At 28.4% G+C, this 14,559-nt stretch overlaps 1 protein-coding gene across 1 annotated transcript in view; it reads left to right on the top strand.

The window, feature by feature from the left end:
• The window catches only part of LOC106683830 (2-oxoglutarate dehydrogenase complex component E1), a 31,903-nt gene that overhangs the window by 11,839 nt on the left and 5,505 nt on the right, over positions 1-14,559 (top strand). Inside the window, exons 4-12 of the mRNA XM_014425548.2 lie at positions 2,460-2,562; positions 5,377-5,632; positions 6,861-7,095; positions 8,095-8,274; positions 8,847-9,027; positions 9,255-9,382; positions 11,312-11,464; positions 11,791-12,019; positions 13,395-13,496. Of these exons, the coding sequence (XP_014281034.1) occupies positions 2,460-2,562; positions 5,377-5,632; positions 6,861-7,095; positions 8,095-8,274; positions 8,847-9,027; positions 9,255-9,382; positions 11,312-11,464; positions 11,791-12,019; positions 13,395-13,496 (1,567 nt within the window). The remainder of the gene's footprint in view (positions 1-2,459; positions 2,563-5,376; positions 5,633-6,860; positions 7,096-8,094; positions 8,275-8,846; positions 9,028-9,254; positions 9,383-11,311; positions 11,465-11,790; positions 12,020-13,394; positions 13,497-14,559) is intronic.

The raw sequence follows: 14,559 nt of genomic DNA, 5'->3' as shown, positions 1-14,559 counted from the left end.
TTAACTTTAAATAAAGAAATTGACCTGGGCAGAATAGCCTGCAAATAGAAAATAATAATTAATGTGAGAAGGATTTTTATATTGAAGATGTCCCTGAAGATGGCTAGAAAGGCCGAAACGTTGGACAAATGAATAAATAAAGTGTTGAGACTGATTTGGATATAAAATTGATTTATTTAATAAATAAACTTAGTATTAATAGAAAATTAAATTTAAGCACTACCAACTGATTTATAAATAAGTATTGGATCAATAAATAATAATATAATTTATAATTGACCTACTGATTTAAATGACTGGTTTTGATTAGCGATATAAGTATTGGCAAAAGACATGAATATGAAAATGGGCTTATACAAGGAATAAAATTAAACGAAATGTAATGGCAAAAAATGTTTAATGTCGAAATCCTTTAGTATAGAAGCACTGACTGGAAGTAAAGCATAGAGGAAATCCTGTATTGCCGAAACAAGGAAGAGGAGGGGAATAAAATGTAACTACTCTTGTTTTATGGCATTATAGGAAAGATAGTTGGGATGTATGATTAAAAAAGAAATTAATACGTGGCTTCAGAGCAGAGAATTAGAAATTAAAATACGTCAAACATTTTTTGCAGTTTTATTTGAAATCGGATCTGATTGAAGATAAAAAATAGTTACTTACGCCAATACGAGAAAGATAATCAATATTCGTGATAACCCGATTACAATTATATAATAAAGGATTATTTACAATTGCAGAAACACATTACATCTTCGGTAAAACAAAGACAAAAGTGCAATAGTTTTCAAAATTTGTATTTTTACGAATGTTAAATAATTTTGGGACATACTGGAAGATTGCTAATTGACCGTGTCTATCAATAAATGGTATTTAGTCCGGGTGCGGTCAAATAAAACTCAAATAGTAAATTAGTGTACTATTTTTATTTGAGCCAATGTTTCGCCCCATGTTGCAGGGCTTCATCTGGGCTAAAAAGATACGAACACTTGACATATTGACATAGGTACAAAAAAAAAAGGAGACAAAATTCATACCTGTACATACAGTTATGAATTCTGTCTTGTTCATTTTCATTTGATTTTATTCTTATCTCTTTTTATCTCTTAATTTGTACTTTCTTTAATATTTCTTCTCTTTATCTGTTACTAATACCGTTTTCATTTATTGTTTATAACCTTAAATTTTTTTTATTAGATTTTACGTTTCATTCTATACCCTTGTTATTTTCCACTAATTTTTTTTTTAACTTATGTCATGTGTTTGTATCTTTTTAGCCCTGACAAAGCCCTGTAACATGGGGCGAAACGTTGGCTCAAATAAAAATAGTACACCAATTTACTATTTGAGTTTTATTTGTCCGCATCCGGACTAAATATCATTTATTTTAAAACATTTTTTTAGAATTAGTTATGAATAAACACTAAGCAAAGGAGAGCCAGCCGAAAGTCGTGTGTAGGTGAAAACGATTTTCTTTTCTTGAAAATTGTTTCTATTTCTTATAAATACAACAGGTTTTTTTTTTTATTATATCCCTATTTGAAAAATAAACTGTATTTCAAAATTTAAGTTATTTAGATTATATTTATTTAGGTTGACATTTTTAATATGGTGTATGAAATTCTCCTGAATTGTCTGCTGTGTATAAAACTGCAAACAACCGACCTTTGGTAGTGATGAAGAACAATTCAAAATAAAAATATGGTTTAATAATAAATATAACGACTGCTAATCCTGTTAAATTGTGTTTTATTAATAATACTAAGATTTTTTTATTTAACTAGTTAGTTCCCACCCTGAAGATGGCTTTAAAGAGTTTCTTCAGATTTATCGTCTTAGAAAAAATATATTAGTTAAAAGAGCAGTTATCTAATATATGCTAGGGTTGAGGAGGTGCAGATATTTAAAAAAATTAAATTATAAATTATCTCTAAACAGGTCATGAAATCAGTATCATCTACTATTCAAACCAGGAAACATCTCCATTGACTATCAGTAATCTAACCTTTAAGTCCAACCATAGCCAAAATCTCTCTGGTTTCTTACTATTATAACAAAGAAAGTTTCTGATAAACTCTTCATATGACTCGAGCAGCATTAACACTCGAAAAACCTGACACTTTTTTTATATATATCCAGATCCAATCCTCATCATCATTTTTATGTTTGGGTTCCTGGAAAAGTACCAAGATTAGGAGGAAGACCATTCACAAGTTTCATCAAAATGTACATAATACAAAGGACCTGCCATGATAGCATACCCATTATATGGTACTTGTTATCTTCTGGCCTATAATCCTGTAGGGTATGGTGTGAATCTCATGGAACATAAAGAAATTGAAATAGTAATAATTATTGCACAACAAAAAGAAGGGAACTGATGTGGAACATCATTCTTACATATTGTCTCTTGAAGCAATCAAGTGACAACTAACACCTAATTATTAATTAAATTTTAGATCCGGGGACACCACATTGCTCAGTTGGATCCTTTGGGCATCTCATCTCCTGATTTAGATGAAAATAATCCAGCAGAACTAGTATACAATGATTATCACTTTAGTAAGTGTTCTTTTTAAAGTAAGTGATAGAAAATAAGTATTTGTTTGTTATCAAATGGCAGTGGCTTTCAGCTGCCCATTCTCATTAGATAGTTTTAAATTTCAAATTAGGGAATTCATTAAAAACTGATGACAGATAGAATTGTTTTAATGCTCTTTATACAGTACAGTTGAATGGGTGTAAAGAGTATTTAGTAGTATAATAAATCAAAAATACACTTTTAATTTGATTAACTATATAAAATAGGAACTTATTAACTATCAAAGATCCATAGGCAATTTTTCTGAGGTAGTAGGATATCATATCCATAATGATGATAATAAGACATCTAATTCGCTTTGATTGACCCAGCTTATAAAGTGTCACTCATGTATGCATTTTTTCAATAACTCAATGCTGGCTTTTCCTTTAAATCTAATGGAAATATTTCAGCTGCTGTCATACTATATTTGTACAATCAATAACAGATGCCAACAGTGGTTTTGTGCCAGGGTATTTGGAGCAGATTTCACATGAATTTATTGAATTGAAAAACATTTTGATTGATAAATGATTTAAAAAGGTGGAACTTATAGAGAAAAAGTGATTTGGTAATTAGATTCAGCTCAAAAAAATGAGCTAAAATCAGCGCTAAAATAGTTGGCATAAAAAAAAAAAAAAAAAAAAGGCACCTTTTTTCTTTAATGGCCATGTAATGTTGCTTTTTGTGGCTTTACCTGTGATATCTTGTAAGTAAAAAAAAAAATCAATAATACAATTTTAATACTTTATTAATTATTTTAAGATAATTAAAAAATCAACATTTAATTCTAGAGACACCTTGTCTTAACTTTTCTTTTGTGGTACCATATTTTTTCTGACTTTATGAATTCTTTCTAGATGTCTCTAGACTACAGCATTAATTAATTTATTTTTTAATAGTTAAAATTTTTTTCAGGGTTATGAGAAATCATAGATAACGTGACAATTCGATTTGTTCTTTATTATCAAAATACGCCCTTCAGTCTTCTTATGTTAAATATCTTAATTAATATTTCATGAGCAAACTTCCAAAATTTCTTATTTAACGCCAAGATACAATAAGTAATATAATAATAAGAATTATTGGTTTTTACAGATTGCCTGATCTATTCTATTTGTGTAAATATTTTCAGAAACATAAATATGATGATCTAACATTATTATTGAAACTGACACACACTTAGAAACAATTCTTACCAAACCAACATATTCAAATGTAGAAAAAATAAATTGTAATATAATAAAAAGAAAATTATTACCGAGCCTTTATAACTCGATAACTTTTGGAAAGATGTTTAATTGAAGATTTTTTTCATCATTACATCCAATTATAAAAAAAAAAATAAATATCTTCCAAATAATGATTTGTACAAGAAATGATAGATAATCTGAAACTGCTGAAAAACTGATAACCTCAAAAAATTTTGAATTTTCCTTTTTTTTAGTTGTATATATTAACCACTGTTTAAACTATTGTTTTATTTTTTAAATTCTTTCAACTGAAGTCAAGCTGGTTTAATTTTTATTGAGATATTCACTATCTACTGTATTATCTCCCAGGCCTATGATATTACTAGTGGATCTAATATAACCTTAGATTAAAAGACCATTCTGTTTCCAAAATTAAATTATTTTCTTCTTTCTGTATTTCTCTAATGTATACATTTTTAAATCATGAATTTATTCATAAAAAATATGGGCTCTACTACTTGATTTTCTTTTACAGTTATTTAATTTTCTACTAATGTTGTTACTTCTGCATATCCAATGAACAATTATTTATAGTCATTAAGATTTTAATTTACATTAAAGTCAGGAACTTTTGACATATATATTCCCAGTGAAGTTTAATATATTATATTTTTCATATTTATTATTCTAGTGACCTTAAATTTATTGATATGTACAAAACTGCTTCTGAATTTACCTCTTGGAATAATATTTTTGTTTCCTGTTTATATGATGTCTTGATTTGTTGTTGTTAAATTATTTATTTTAATTTTTGGGTTCTTATTTGGAAATGGCAGGGAAGAAATGACACAAAGTATTTGTGGCAATCCCTTACTTATGTCGGTTTTCAGAAGCATCATATATGATTATGTTAATTCTTGAATTTTCCTTTGTTGCTGAAATGTTGGATTCATATTCCATTAAGTAATCTATATCACAACATAGTTTATCAATAATTTGATTTTACTAATCCTTGATGTATACGATGTTAAGTTAATGATGGAGTGATGTTGGCCTTTTCTGTATTTCTTCAAACGACAATATTTTTAAAACATCAGCTACTAACCATTGTATTTAAATTAAATACAAATCTGTATATGAAATATTAGTTTGTGTAATTAGTATTACTTGTAGTGTTTAATATGTAAGAAAGAAAATTTTAGAGGGATTACAGTTATTTATGAAGGGAACTGTTGGAATAAATGTTATCTTTAATTATAAAATATATATTGCCATTTGTTTTAAAAATTATCATACAATAAGAATCTTTTTGAAAAATGAGTTATTGAATTTTAGTTTTCTAATTTTATTGATTCAATTATAATTGAATAATCTCTTATTTTATAAATCAAAGGCCTTAGTTATTGCTAATTTTTACATTTCTTATTCTTATACTTGAAGTATGGAGATAATAAGCCTATTAAGAAGAGAAGAGATTTTTCATTCTAATTTTTTTTTATTAGATTCACTACTTTGTATTATAATGTTTTCTGTTTTATACTATGTTAAATTTTCTGAATCTCTACTAACATTATAATTAAGCTCATTACTTGTCAAATATAGGTGATGCCGATATGGACAGAGTTTTCAAACTCCCCAATACAACTTTCATTGGAGGAAATGAAAAATCCCTGAAGCTGAGAGATATTTTAAAAAGACTTCAAGACGTCTATTGCAGGCACATAGGTGTTGAGTACATGTTTATTAACTCATTAGAGCAGTGTAATTGGATCAGAAAGAAGATGGAACCGCCTGGAATCATGAATCTCGATGCTAACCAGAAAAGATTGATTTTAGCTCGACTTACTCGTGCCAGTGGGTATGTTGTTTTAAAGTTTCAAATCAATTTTGTTGTTAATATCTTTGAAAGTAAAATAATTTGTATAAAACATTGTATAAAGTGGCAAAAGTAGTAACTTGTGCTCGAATTACTGAGTACAGAGATTCGACAATTCAGTAGAGTTGCATTGTTTTTTTTTTTTTATTATTTTTGTGAAACTGCTTTAGTTTTTAAAGCAAATACACTTGATCCACTTTTACGCTGACAACCTGATATAAAAGATATTAGTTTAATATGTTAAAATGGCTTCAACTCTTGAATGGTTTTGGATTTAATGAAATTCTTTATACAGCCAACAGATGTTATGATTTACAAATTCAATTTTCACAAAAATGTGGGATAGTCCACTATGGTTCTCAATGCCTCAAATGAACATAAATCTGGTGTTTGCTAATATAGCATCTCTTGAGATAATAATTAGTTCAATTATTTTAATAAAAATTAAAGAATTTCATATTAGTCAGTAGGAAATAAGGTGGGTGGACATTTTTGTTATGTTACTGCACTTAGTACTAACATAGAGAAGATAAGTTCAACCTTTAAAACACAGTTAGCAATATCAACTTTCCTTTGTTGCCTATTTCCGCTACTAGGCACAATTAATATTATAAATTTTGATAAAATAAATTTGATTGATACTTTTATTTAAGAATGGTGTAAGCATTAAAATAATTTGTTTGGGCAACCTTTATTTCATTATAACGAACTGTGAAACAACAGGTAAAGGGTTCCAAACCTTTTTTCAGTTTGTGGTTGAGGTTTTTCAGGTTGTGGTGTGGGAGTTAACAACACCAAATTTCTCAGACTTCCCGTATTTTGTGCTACTTACTATAGACCTGGTAGAGATAATTTAATAAATATTTGAATTAAGCTGTAGAAAAAATTAGTCCAAAATAAAGGAAAAGTGAATTACATGTCTTCTATATACCTCTGTAAACCAACTATCTGAATCGTGACTATACAAGCAGTAACTATTTAGAATACAAAATGAATTAATTTCTTCTTACAGATACTTTATATTCATAATTTTTCAAAATCTTCTTTAAAATGTTCTATTTGTATTAGAAAAAATCCTAAACTAAATTAATTTATTTCCAAAACTAATTATATAGAGTTGAATAGAAATGAATTAAGTTTTTTTAAAAAATCTATTAAAAGCTGAGTTAATATATATGATGTTTAAACCTTTTGTCATTTTTCATTTAAGATTTGAAGCTTTTCTTGCTCGAAAATGGTCCAGTGAAAAAAGATTTGGCCTAGAAGGTGTTGAGGTTTTGATTCCTGCCATGAAACAAATTGTTGATAAATCTTCAGAATTGGGTGTTGAATACATCGTGATGGGTATGCCTCACCGAGGAAGATTGAATATATTGGTCAACGTATGTCGTAAACCTCTTGAGCAAATTTTTACCCAGTTTGCTGTTCTAGAATCTGCTTATGAAGTGAGTTCCTTTTATCTTTACTAAATTGTTATCAATTCAATTATTCTACTAATATGTTACTCTGTATGGTTTATGAAACTGTTAAAAACTGAAATTTTTTTAATAAAAATTGTATATTCTCAATAAAAATTTAATAGATATTTTATTGAGTCAAAAGTCTTGTTCAACAATTATAGTTAATTTATGTTTAGTGAATTAATTTATTTTATTAAATTGATTCTTAATTAAAATTAGTCAAATGGATTAGAAAACAACATCTGTATTCTATATTGAAACAAATTATTTTATTTTCCAATATCGATTTATTTATTTATCTTTTTAATCCAATGTAATTAATATTAACTATTTCAAATGTTTGGAAGTAACATTATTATTTTATTACTGTAATACTGAAGTTAAAGTAGGAATGAAAATACTTTTGTAAATTTATTTATTTGTGTGTGTATTAAAAAAAAAAAAAACTATCAGAAGACTAAAATTAATGATTATTACACATCAAGACTGATTAAACTATAATTTCAAAATTTGCTTTATAAATATAGTAGTCACTTACACTAGTAAAAATAATTATATTTGATTACTAAAAGGACCATTTTGGTATCTTAAAATAAATAAAAACTAAAAAATTACTTTAAAAATATAGAACATGGGGTTTGATTTGAGATTCAAGTTAATGTTACCTTCTTATAGTCAGAGTGAGGAGAGTAATATGGAAAGAAAAAAATAAATAGATTGTCTAAATTGATTTGCAGACATTCATATATCTTTTATTTACCCTGTTTTTAAATTTCCATTATTATATTCATTAAACAAAAAATTTATTTTTATTATGTGTATGTTTACTTGTTGAACCTGAAAAATATAGGAAACTACACTATTATTTGCATTTTTAATAATATATTTTGATTTAAAAGGTGGTTAATTTTATGTACTCAGAAAGTACATCTCACTCCCAAATCATGTTTAAGAGTGATTTATAATAATGTGAACTTATTTCAGGGTCCTGGAGATGTTAAGTACCATATTGGTACATTCATAGAAAGACTGAATCGTGTTACTAACAAGAATATTAAACTTGCTGTAGTAGCAAACCCTTCACATTTAGAGGCTGTTGATCCGATTGTCCAAGGCAAGACCAGAGCTGAACAGTTTTATAGGGGAGATAGAGATGGAAAGAAGGTTGGTACTTTTAAGCTTAATGTGACTTGGTAACATTAGTTATTGGAGAGATATACTCTAAATGAAACAAATCAAAGCATTTTATATGGTTTGCTGTGCAGTGAATGTGGCCGTATGTTATAAATTCTGAGAAATAAGCATTTAATTATTATATATAAAAAGATGGTCAGGGTTGCGGTCAAAAAAGAACAAATAGTTTTTAACTATTTAATGTCCATGACCCTGACCATCTTCTTATATTTAAAATTATATGGTCAACTATATATATATTTAATTTTTATAATTTTACCATTATGTTAGTTTTTGTGTATTTACTATATTTGATAATTACTTTTACAATCATTTTAAGCAATGATTCTTAATCTGTGTTATAATAAAAGGTAATAAGCAAGTTGACTTTTTAATATGAGTTTAAGCAATATTATGGCAGCCATATCCTATAACTTGAAGAATATACCAGGTTATAAGTAGCAATATTTCAGGATTAGAAACTGCCAATGAGCTGTAGAAATTGCTCAATTTACTAATAAGTAATATATCATAATAATAATTATAATATATTTTGTGTATAGGTCATGTCAATTCTTCTGCATGGTGATGCTGCTTTTTGTGGGCAGGGCGTTGTATTTGAGACTTTCCATCTTTCTGACTTACCTGATTATACCACCCATGGTACAATCCATATTGTCGTTAACAATCAAATTGGTTTCACCACTGATCCACGACATTCCAGATCATCTATTAATTGTACAGGTACTCAATGAATTCACACATATACATAAATAATACATTTATATTTCTATGCATTTCTTCCTGTCTATTGAAAGTTTGTTCATTTATATGTATTAAGTTTATTTTCAAATCTTAATTGAATATTTCAAATTCTCCATGGGACAATTAGTATTTATAAATATTTTCTCATGATATTTTTTCTGTCTAAGATTATTTATAAATATTTGTACATAATTTAATATTTGTAGATGTTGCTCGTGTTGTGAATGCACCAATTTTTCATGTCAATGCTGACGAACCTGAGGCTGTGATGCATGTTTGTAATGTTGCTGCTGAATGGAGAAATACTTTTCACAAAGATGTTGTAATTGATCTGGTTAGTAATACTTAAATTTTTTTCTCTCAAATATTCAATTAAAGAAAATACAGTTAATACTTTTATTATTATACTTTCACTGATTGAAAGTTTTTCAATTTGATGATATTATTTCATATCTTTTTCCTTAAATAGCTGATGTACCTAGCTTCATAATGGGATTTCTTCTGATCATACTTATTCTGAAGTGCAAATTGTAAATGAACAACATTATAAAATTTTCATGCACTTTACCTGATCAATTTATTAAATTTTATGTTAATGTCTCTTTAAAAATAACTTATTTTACTCTAATAAAAGTTTTTTGTTTGTTTTTTTTTACATTTTTCAACACATTTTAGATAATCTAACTTGGTGTTGTAACATTTATTTGTTGAAGGTTTTTTATTGTTTGTGGCATATTCAGTCTAATAATCTTATAAAATGCATTATCAATCGGTTTTAGACCTATGGGACCTTGGAATCTATTTCCAAGCTTAAGCTAAAGTCTATCCTCATAAGGATAACACTTCCTCAACTTTGGTTTAAGCTGATCAGGGTACTGCTCAAGTATATTCATGGCCTAAAATCTCTTCCTCATAATATATTAAAAACTTTGATTATGTGTATGTATCTTTAATAAATATCTGATCAAGAATTAAATATAATTAAATTTTAATGTGTTTATTTCTTTTCATTTGTGTACAAGCAACCTGATTTACAGGTTTACTAGATGAATGACATATAGTGTCATGTGAAGAGATACACACATATTCATTAACTCTGTGAGTGATTAAAAAACATACATAACATTATTAGTACACATCTGTGATAGAGAAATTGCATGGAATGTATTAGAAGTGAAGCATGGAACAGGGAAAGAAATGTATATATAGCATTTTTTGATTTGAAGGCTGCTTTCGACTTTCTGTCCCAAGAGGAAATTTTGAAGTCTCTGGTGAACAAAAGAATACCTAATAATCTCATAGTGTCATAATAAGGTCACTATAACAAAACCCAAAAAGTATTGGTAATCTAAACGGTTTGAAATCAATTGTTAGGTACGAAGCCAAAATCATTAAGGTTTCATAAGAGTATCAAACAGCCTGAGTCCACTCTTGTTAATTATTGATGGATTAAATCATGGGAAATATGCAAGAGGAAAACAATAGGATACTGGCACCTGTTACCACCTCTGGTACAAGTATTTATATATGAGGATGATGTATTAGCAATTGACACACTACAGAAACTACAGGTAGCATTAAGGGAATGGAGGAGCTCCGGTTGGGAGGTATCAGTATTAATAATGAGAACAGCAAAGCTATGTACTTTTGGGAAGGGGTGATGAGAAGGTAGTATTGGGGCATAGATCCCAGAGTGCTTAGGCACGATTCCCACCTGGATCAGTCAAAACTTACTTCAGGGGGCCTGAGAAATGAATCTCCTCACTCTGAGGCTGTATATGTCATTAATGGAGGACTTGTACCAATAAAATAAAATAAATAAAGAATGTCAAGCCTTGGTACACTGTTGAAATATGTAACTACATTTCAGTCTTCATTCTTGTTGTATTTTTATGTTCTAACTTTTCACAATGATAGACAACAAATATTTCCTTTTTGTTGATTATTATTTCTTTATTAACAGATCAGTGTGGTGGGCCATACCTAATTATTTTAATATTTTATTAGTTAATAAATTAATATAGAGCTTATAGAAGGTAGCTAGTAGTGAAAGTTTGTAAAGAGCTTTTTGATGAAATCATCTGTTGAATCCACTTGTAGTCTGCTATGTAGGTGGCTGTTTCTTATATATACAAGAGGGAATTTACTGCAATTCTCAAGACCTAAACATTTCCTTAATACTTTAACTGCTATTTGTAAAAGTCAAACTAACAAATCTTTTTTTTTTTATATATAAAAAATTATAAATGTCTGTCATAAACAGGTGTGCTATAGACGAAATGGACATAATGAAGCAGATGAACCCATGTTTACTCAGCCTTTGATGTATCAAATCATCAAAAAACAAAGATCTGTTACTGAAAAGTATACTGAGAAACTTATAGCTGAAGGTATTGTTGGCGAAGAAGAAGTGAATGTAAGTATATTATAAATAAAGTTAATACAAAAAAATGTATGCAAAAATATTTATAAATACGCTCTTCAATGATAAACTGCTCATTTATTATAAAAATGTAAGATTTTCAATTAGAGTTATTTTAGTTTTGATTTATTAATGATAGAAATATCATAGATTTATTTAAATACTATATTTGGTTCAATCTAGCTATATTTAAAATCTCATCTCTTTTTTTCAGCACGGTTTATCTCATTTAGTTCATTATTGATTATAATGGAATCAAGAATAAGTACATTCATTCCTTTTATTTAAAAATCAATGATATTGGTCTGTATACTTTTTAGGACCTCAAAGCCAAATATGAAAAAATCTGCCAAGAAGCTTATGACAATGCCCAGAAAGAGACTCATGTTAAGTATAAGGATTGGTTGGATTCACCCTGGACTGGTTTTTTTGAAGGAAAGGATCCTTTGAAGGCTTCTCCAACTGGAGTCAAAGAAGAAACCCTGGTTCATATCGGAAAACGTTTCGCTTCTCCTCCTCCCAATTCTGCTGAATTTGTGGTACACAAAGGTAAATAATTTAAATTGTGTGTTTCTAAATTTTTAATCCACACTAAAAATAAATAAATATAAATTTTGATCTTCTTATATATATATATATATTTGCTGCTGTTTAACGTAATTAACCAATTTTACTTAATAATTTTTCAAACTGTATGAAAAAAACAAAATCTGTGCCACAACAACCCATAAAAAGTCTTAGGACTTAATTAAAAAGTAATGTTTCTGAACCAACTTTTGTGCAAAGAGGTAATATGGTCCAGATCAAGCTCAACTGATGAGGATTTGACTTCTCACGAGCAAATCAGATACTGCTCTTAGTCAAACAGATGATCCTTCCTCTTAAACGCCATGTATTTAAATGTTTTCCTCCTTATCATCATCCTTACTTCTGGATGAAGGTAATAGAATACACCTGTTACTTTTTCCTGTTAGCAGTAGGTGTGAATTTATTTCAATTTCAAATAGGCTTTGAATTATTATTCAATGGGCTTTTTTAAGTTAGTCTAAGAAGCCAATTAATTCTTAGATAATACTTTAACTGTAGGAAATTTAGGTTCTCTTAGGGCTGATAGTTCTGAAAATATTTTATTGACTCATTTAATTTTTTCATTAGAGAATGAAGGTTCCACCAATGTGATGTTCCATCTGTCCCTTTAATACAAGATTCAGTTTACATAAATACCAGGAAAGAAGAAAGATACCAAGGGAACCTGTCACAGCTTCTCCTTCCCAATCTTAAATCTATTTTTAACTAGCATATTATTTGATACATAGCAGTCTTAATAAAATTATGAAGTTGTCAGAATGAAGTACTTCTTAAGGTGATAGTGTCATCAGTTAAGATATTTTAAGTTGGCATAGAGCAAGCTAATTAATGAGTATTTTGTTGATTTCAGAGTGCAGACGAAAGTATCTTGTAAATTGTAATTTAACTACTATGCTACAATAGTATCTTATGATGAGCTTTTTAATTGTCTAAATTTATCCAAGAACCTTCGCAATGACATATAATATGTAAGAGATCATGACATAAGGAGTATGTATTTTGTTATGCTCCCAAGTAGCATTATTACTCTTTTTCTTCTTTCCAAAATATCAATAGAAATTGAAGTGTTGCTATTCTATGTTATAAATAACTTGCTGCACTTAATTTAGATTAAATACTACAGTTTCAGATACTCCATTGAACACCTGTTCTAGAGATTTAATAAATTAAATGTTATACCAGATAAGAACTAAAATTTAATGATATCAAATATACTTTTAGAGATGGTAAATCATATCTATTGTTGTTAAAATAAATTTGGTGTTTTATTAATAATGTTACAATAAAATATCTTCACTCTTATTAATTATAAATAATGATAATTATTGTATTTAAGGTATTGATCGGATTTTAAGAAGCAGAATGGCTATGGTTGAGGCAAGGACTGTTGACTATGCTTTAGCTGAAGCAATGGCTTTTGGTTCACTCCTTAAAGAAGGTTATGAAATATTTATTATTATATTTACCATTATTAGACATTTATTATTATATTTGCCATTATTAGACATTTATTATTATATTTGCTATAAATTGTAACATTTATGTCAAATTCACAAAATTGTGTCCAGGCTAGAAATTTGAAATCTTAAAGATTTATAAAGTGACTTCTAACCTTTTCTCATCTGGCCGCAAATGTATATTTATAATTTTAACAGGATATAATCAGGCATGAGTAACTTAACTGGAATTCCACTACCTTACCCCTCTTATTTGTAAAAAAGAGCTGCCCAGAAACTAATTTAATATTTAAAACAAAAAATAAACTGAATGAAAAGAAAAAAATACTATACAATCTTAATTTTTTTTTAAATAGCTAATATTCAGATTAAGGCACATATAATAATGATGAACAAGCTTTCTAATGCAATCTCCATAGAAATCTAGCACCTGAGATGTCAACCTCTGCTTCGCACCAGCCTGCTTTCAGCATCAATATTAAAGGGCAGTGTTGTCACTCAGATCATGACTCAAAATATATGTCAATCACCCTACACAAGATTCAGACTGAATGGCAGCTGATCAAACACCTCTCATAGAGCTTTGAGGATTAGCTCTATATGGATTTGTGTTGTCATGATAAAGCAACTCTTTTGGTCAACTATTGTAGCTCTCCTTGTTAATATTGGTGAAGCATCTTTAAATATAATACACCACTACCTAACTCTATCTTAACTCATAGTTCTTTTTCAGTGTGTTTAAGAAGGTTGCCAATGAATTGTAACTGGTTTGTGTTTTTTCACCAATAAAAACCTTATCACTTAAGGCTTCTCCTCACAAAGTATTGTATTTTCAATTGCAGCACACATTTTAAAAATGCATTTTGTACAAAGTGCCACTTGGCAACCAAAGGTAGATACGTACCGAGTATCAAAATGCTTTAATATTAAAATGGCAGCTCTAGTATAGCCTACCTCCATGCTAAGCCGAAAAGCAAACTCATACTAACAATACAGAACATCTTGCTGCTGATAAGAGACCAGTAAATTACTTAAAACTTTAAA

Source organism: Halyomorpha halys, unplaced genomic scaffold (genome assembly GCF_000696795.3).
Source record: "Halyomorpha halys isolate HHAL.00 unplaced genomic scaffold, Hhal_1.1 Scaffold519.1, whole genome shotgun sequence".
Lineage (NCBI taxonomy): Eukaryota > Metazoa > Arthropoda > Insecta > Hemiptera > Pentatomidae > Halyomorpha > Halyomorpha halys.
The sequence above is the reverse complement of the archived record's forward strand: the minus strand, read 5'-3'. Positions and strand labels throughout refer to the sequence as shown.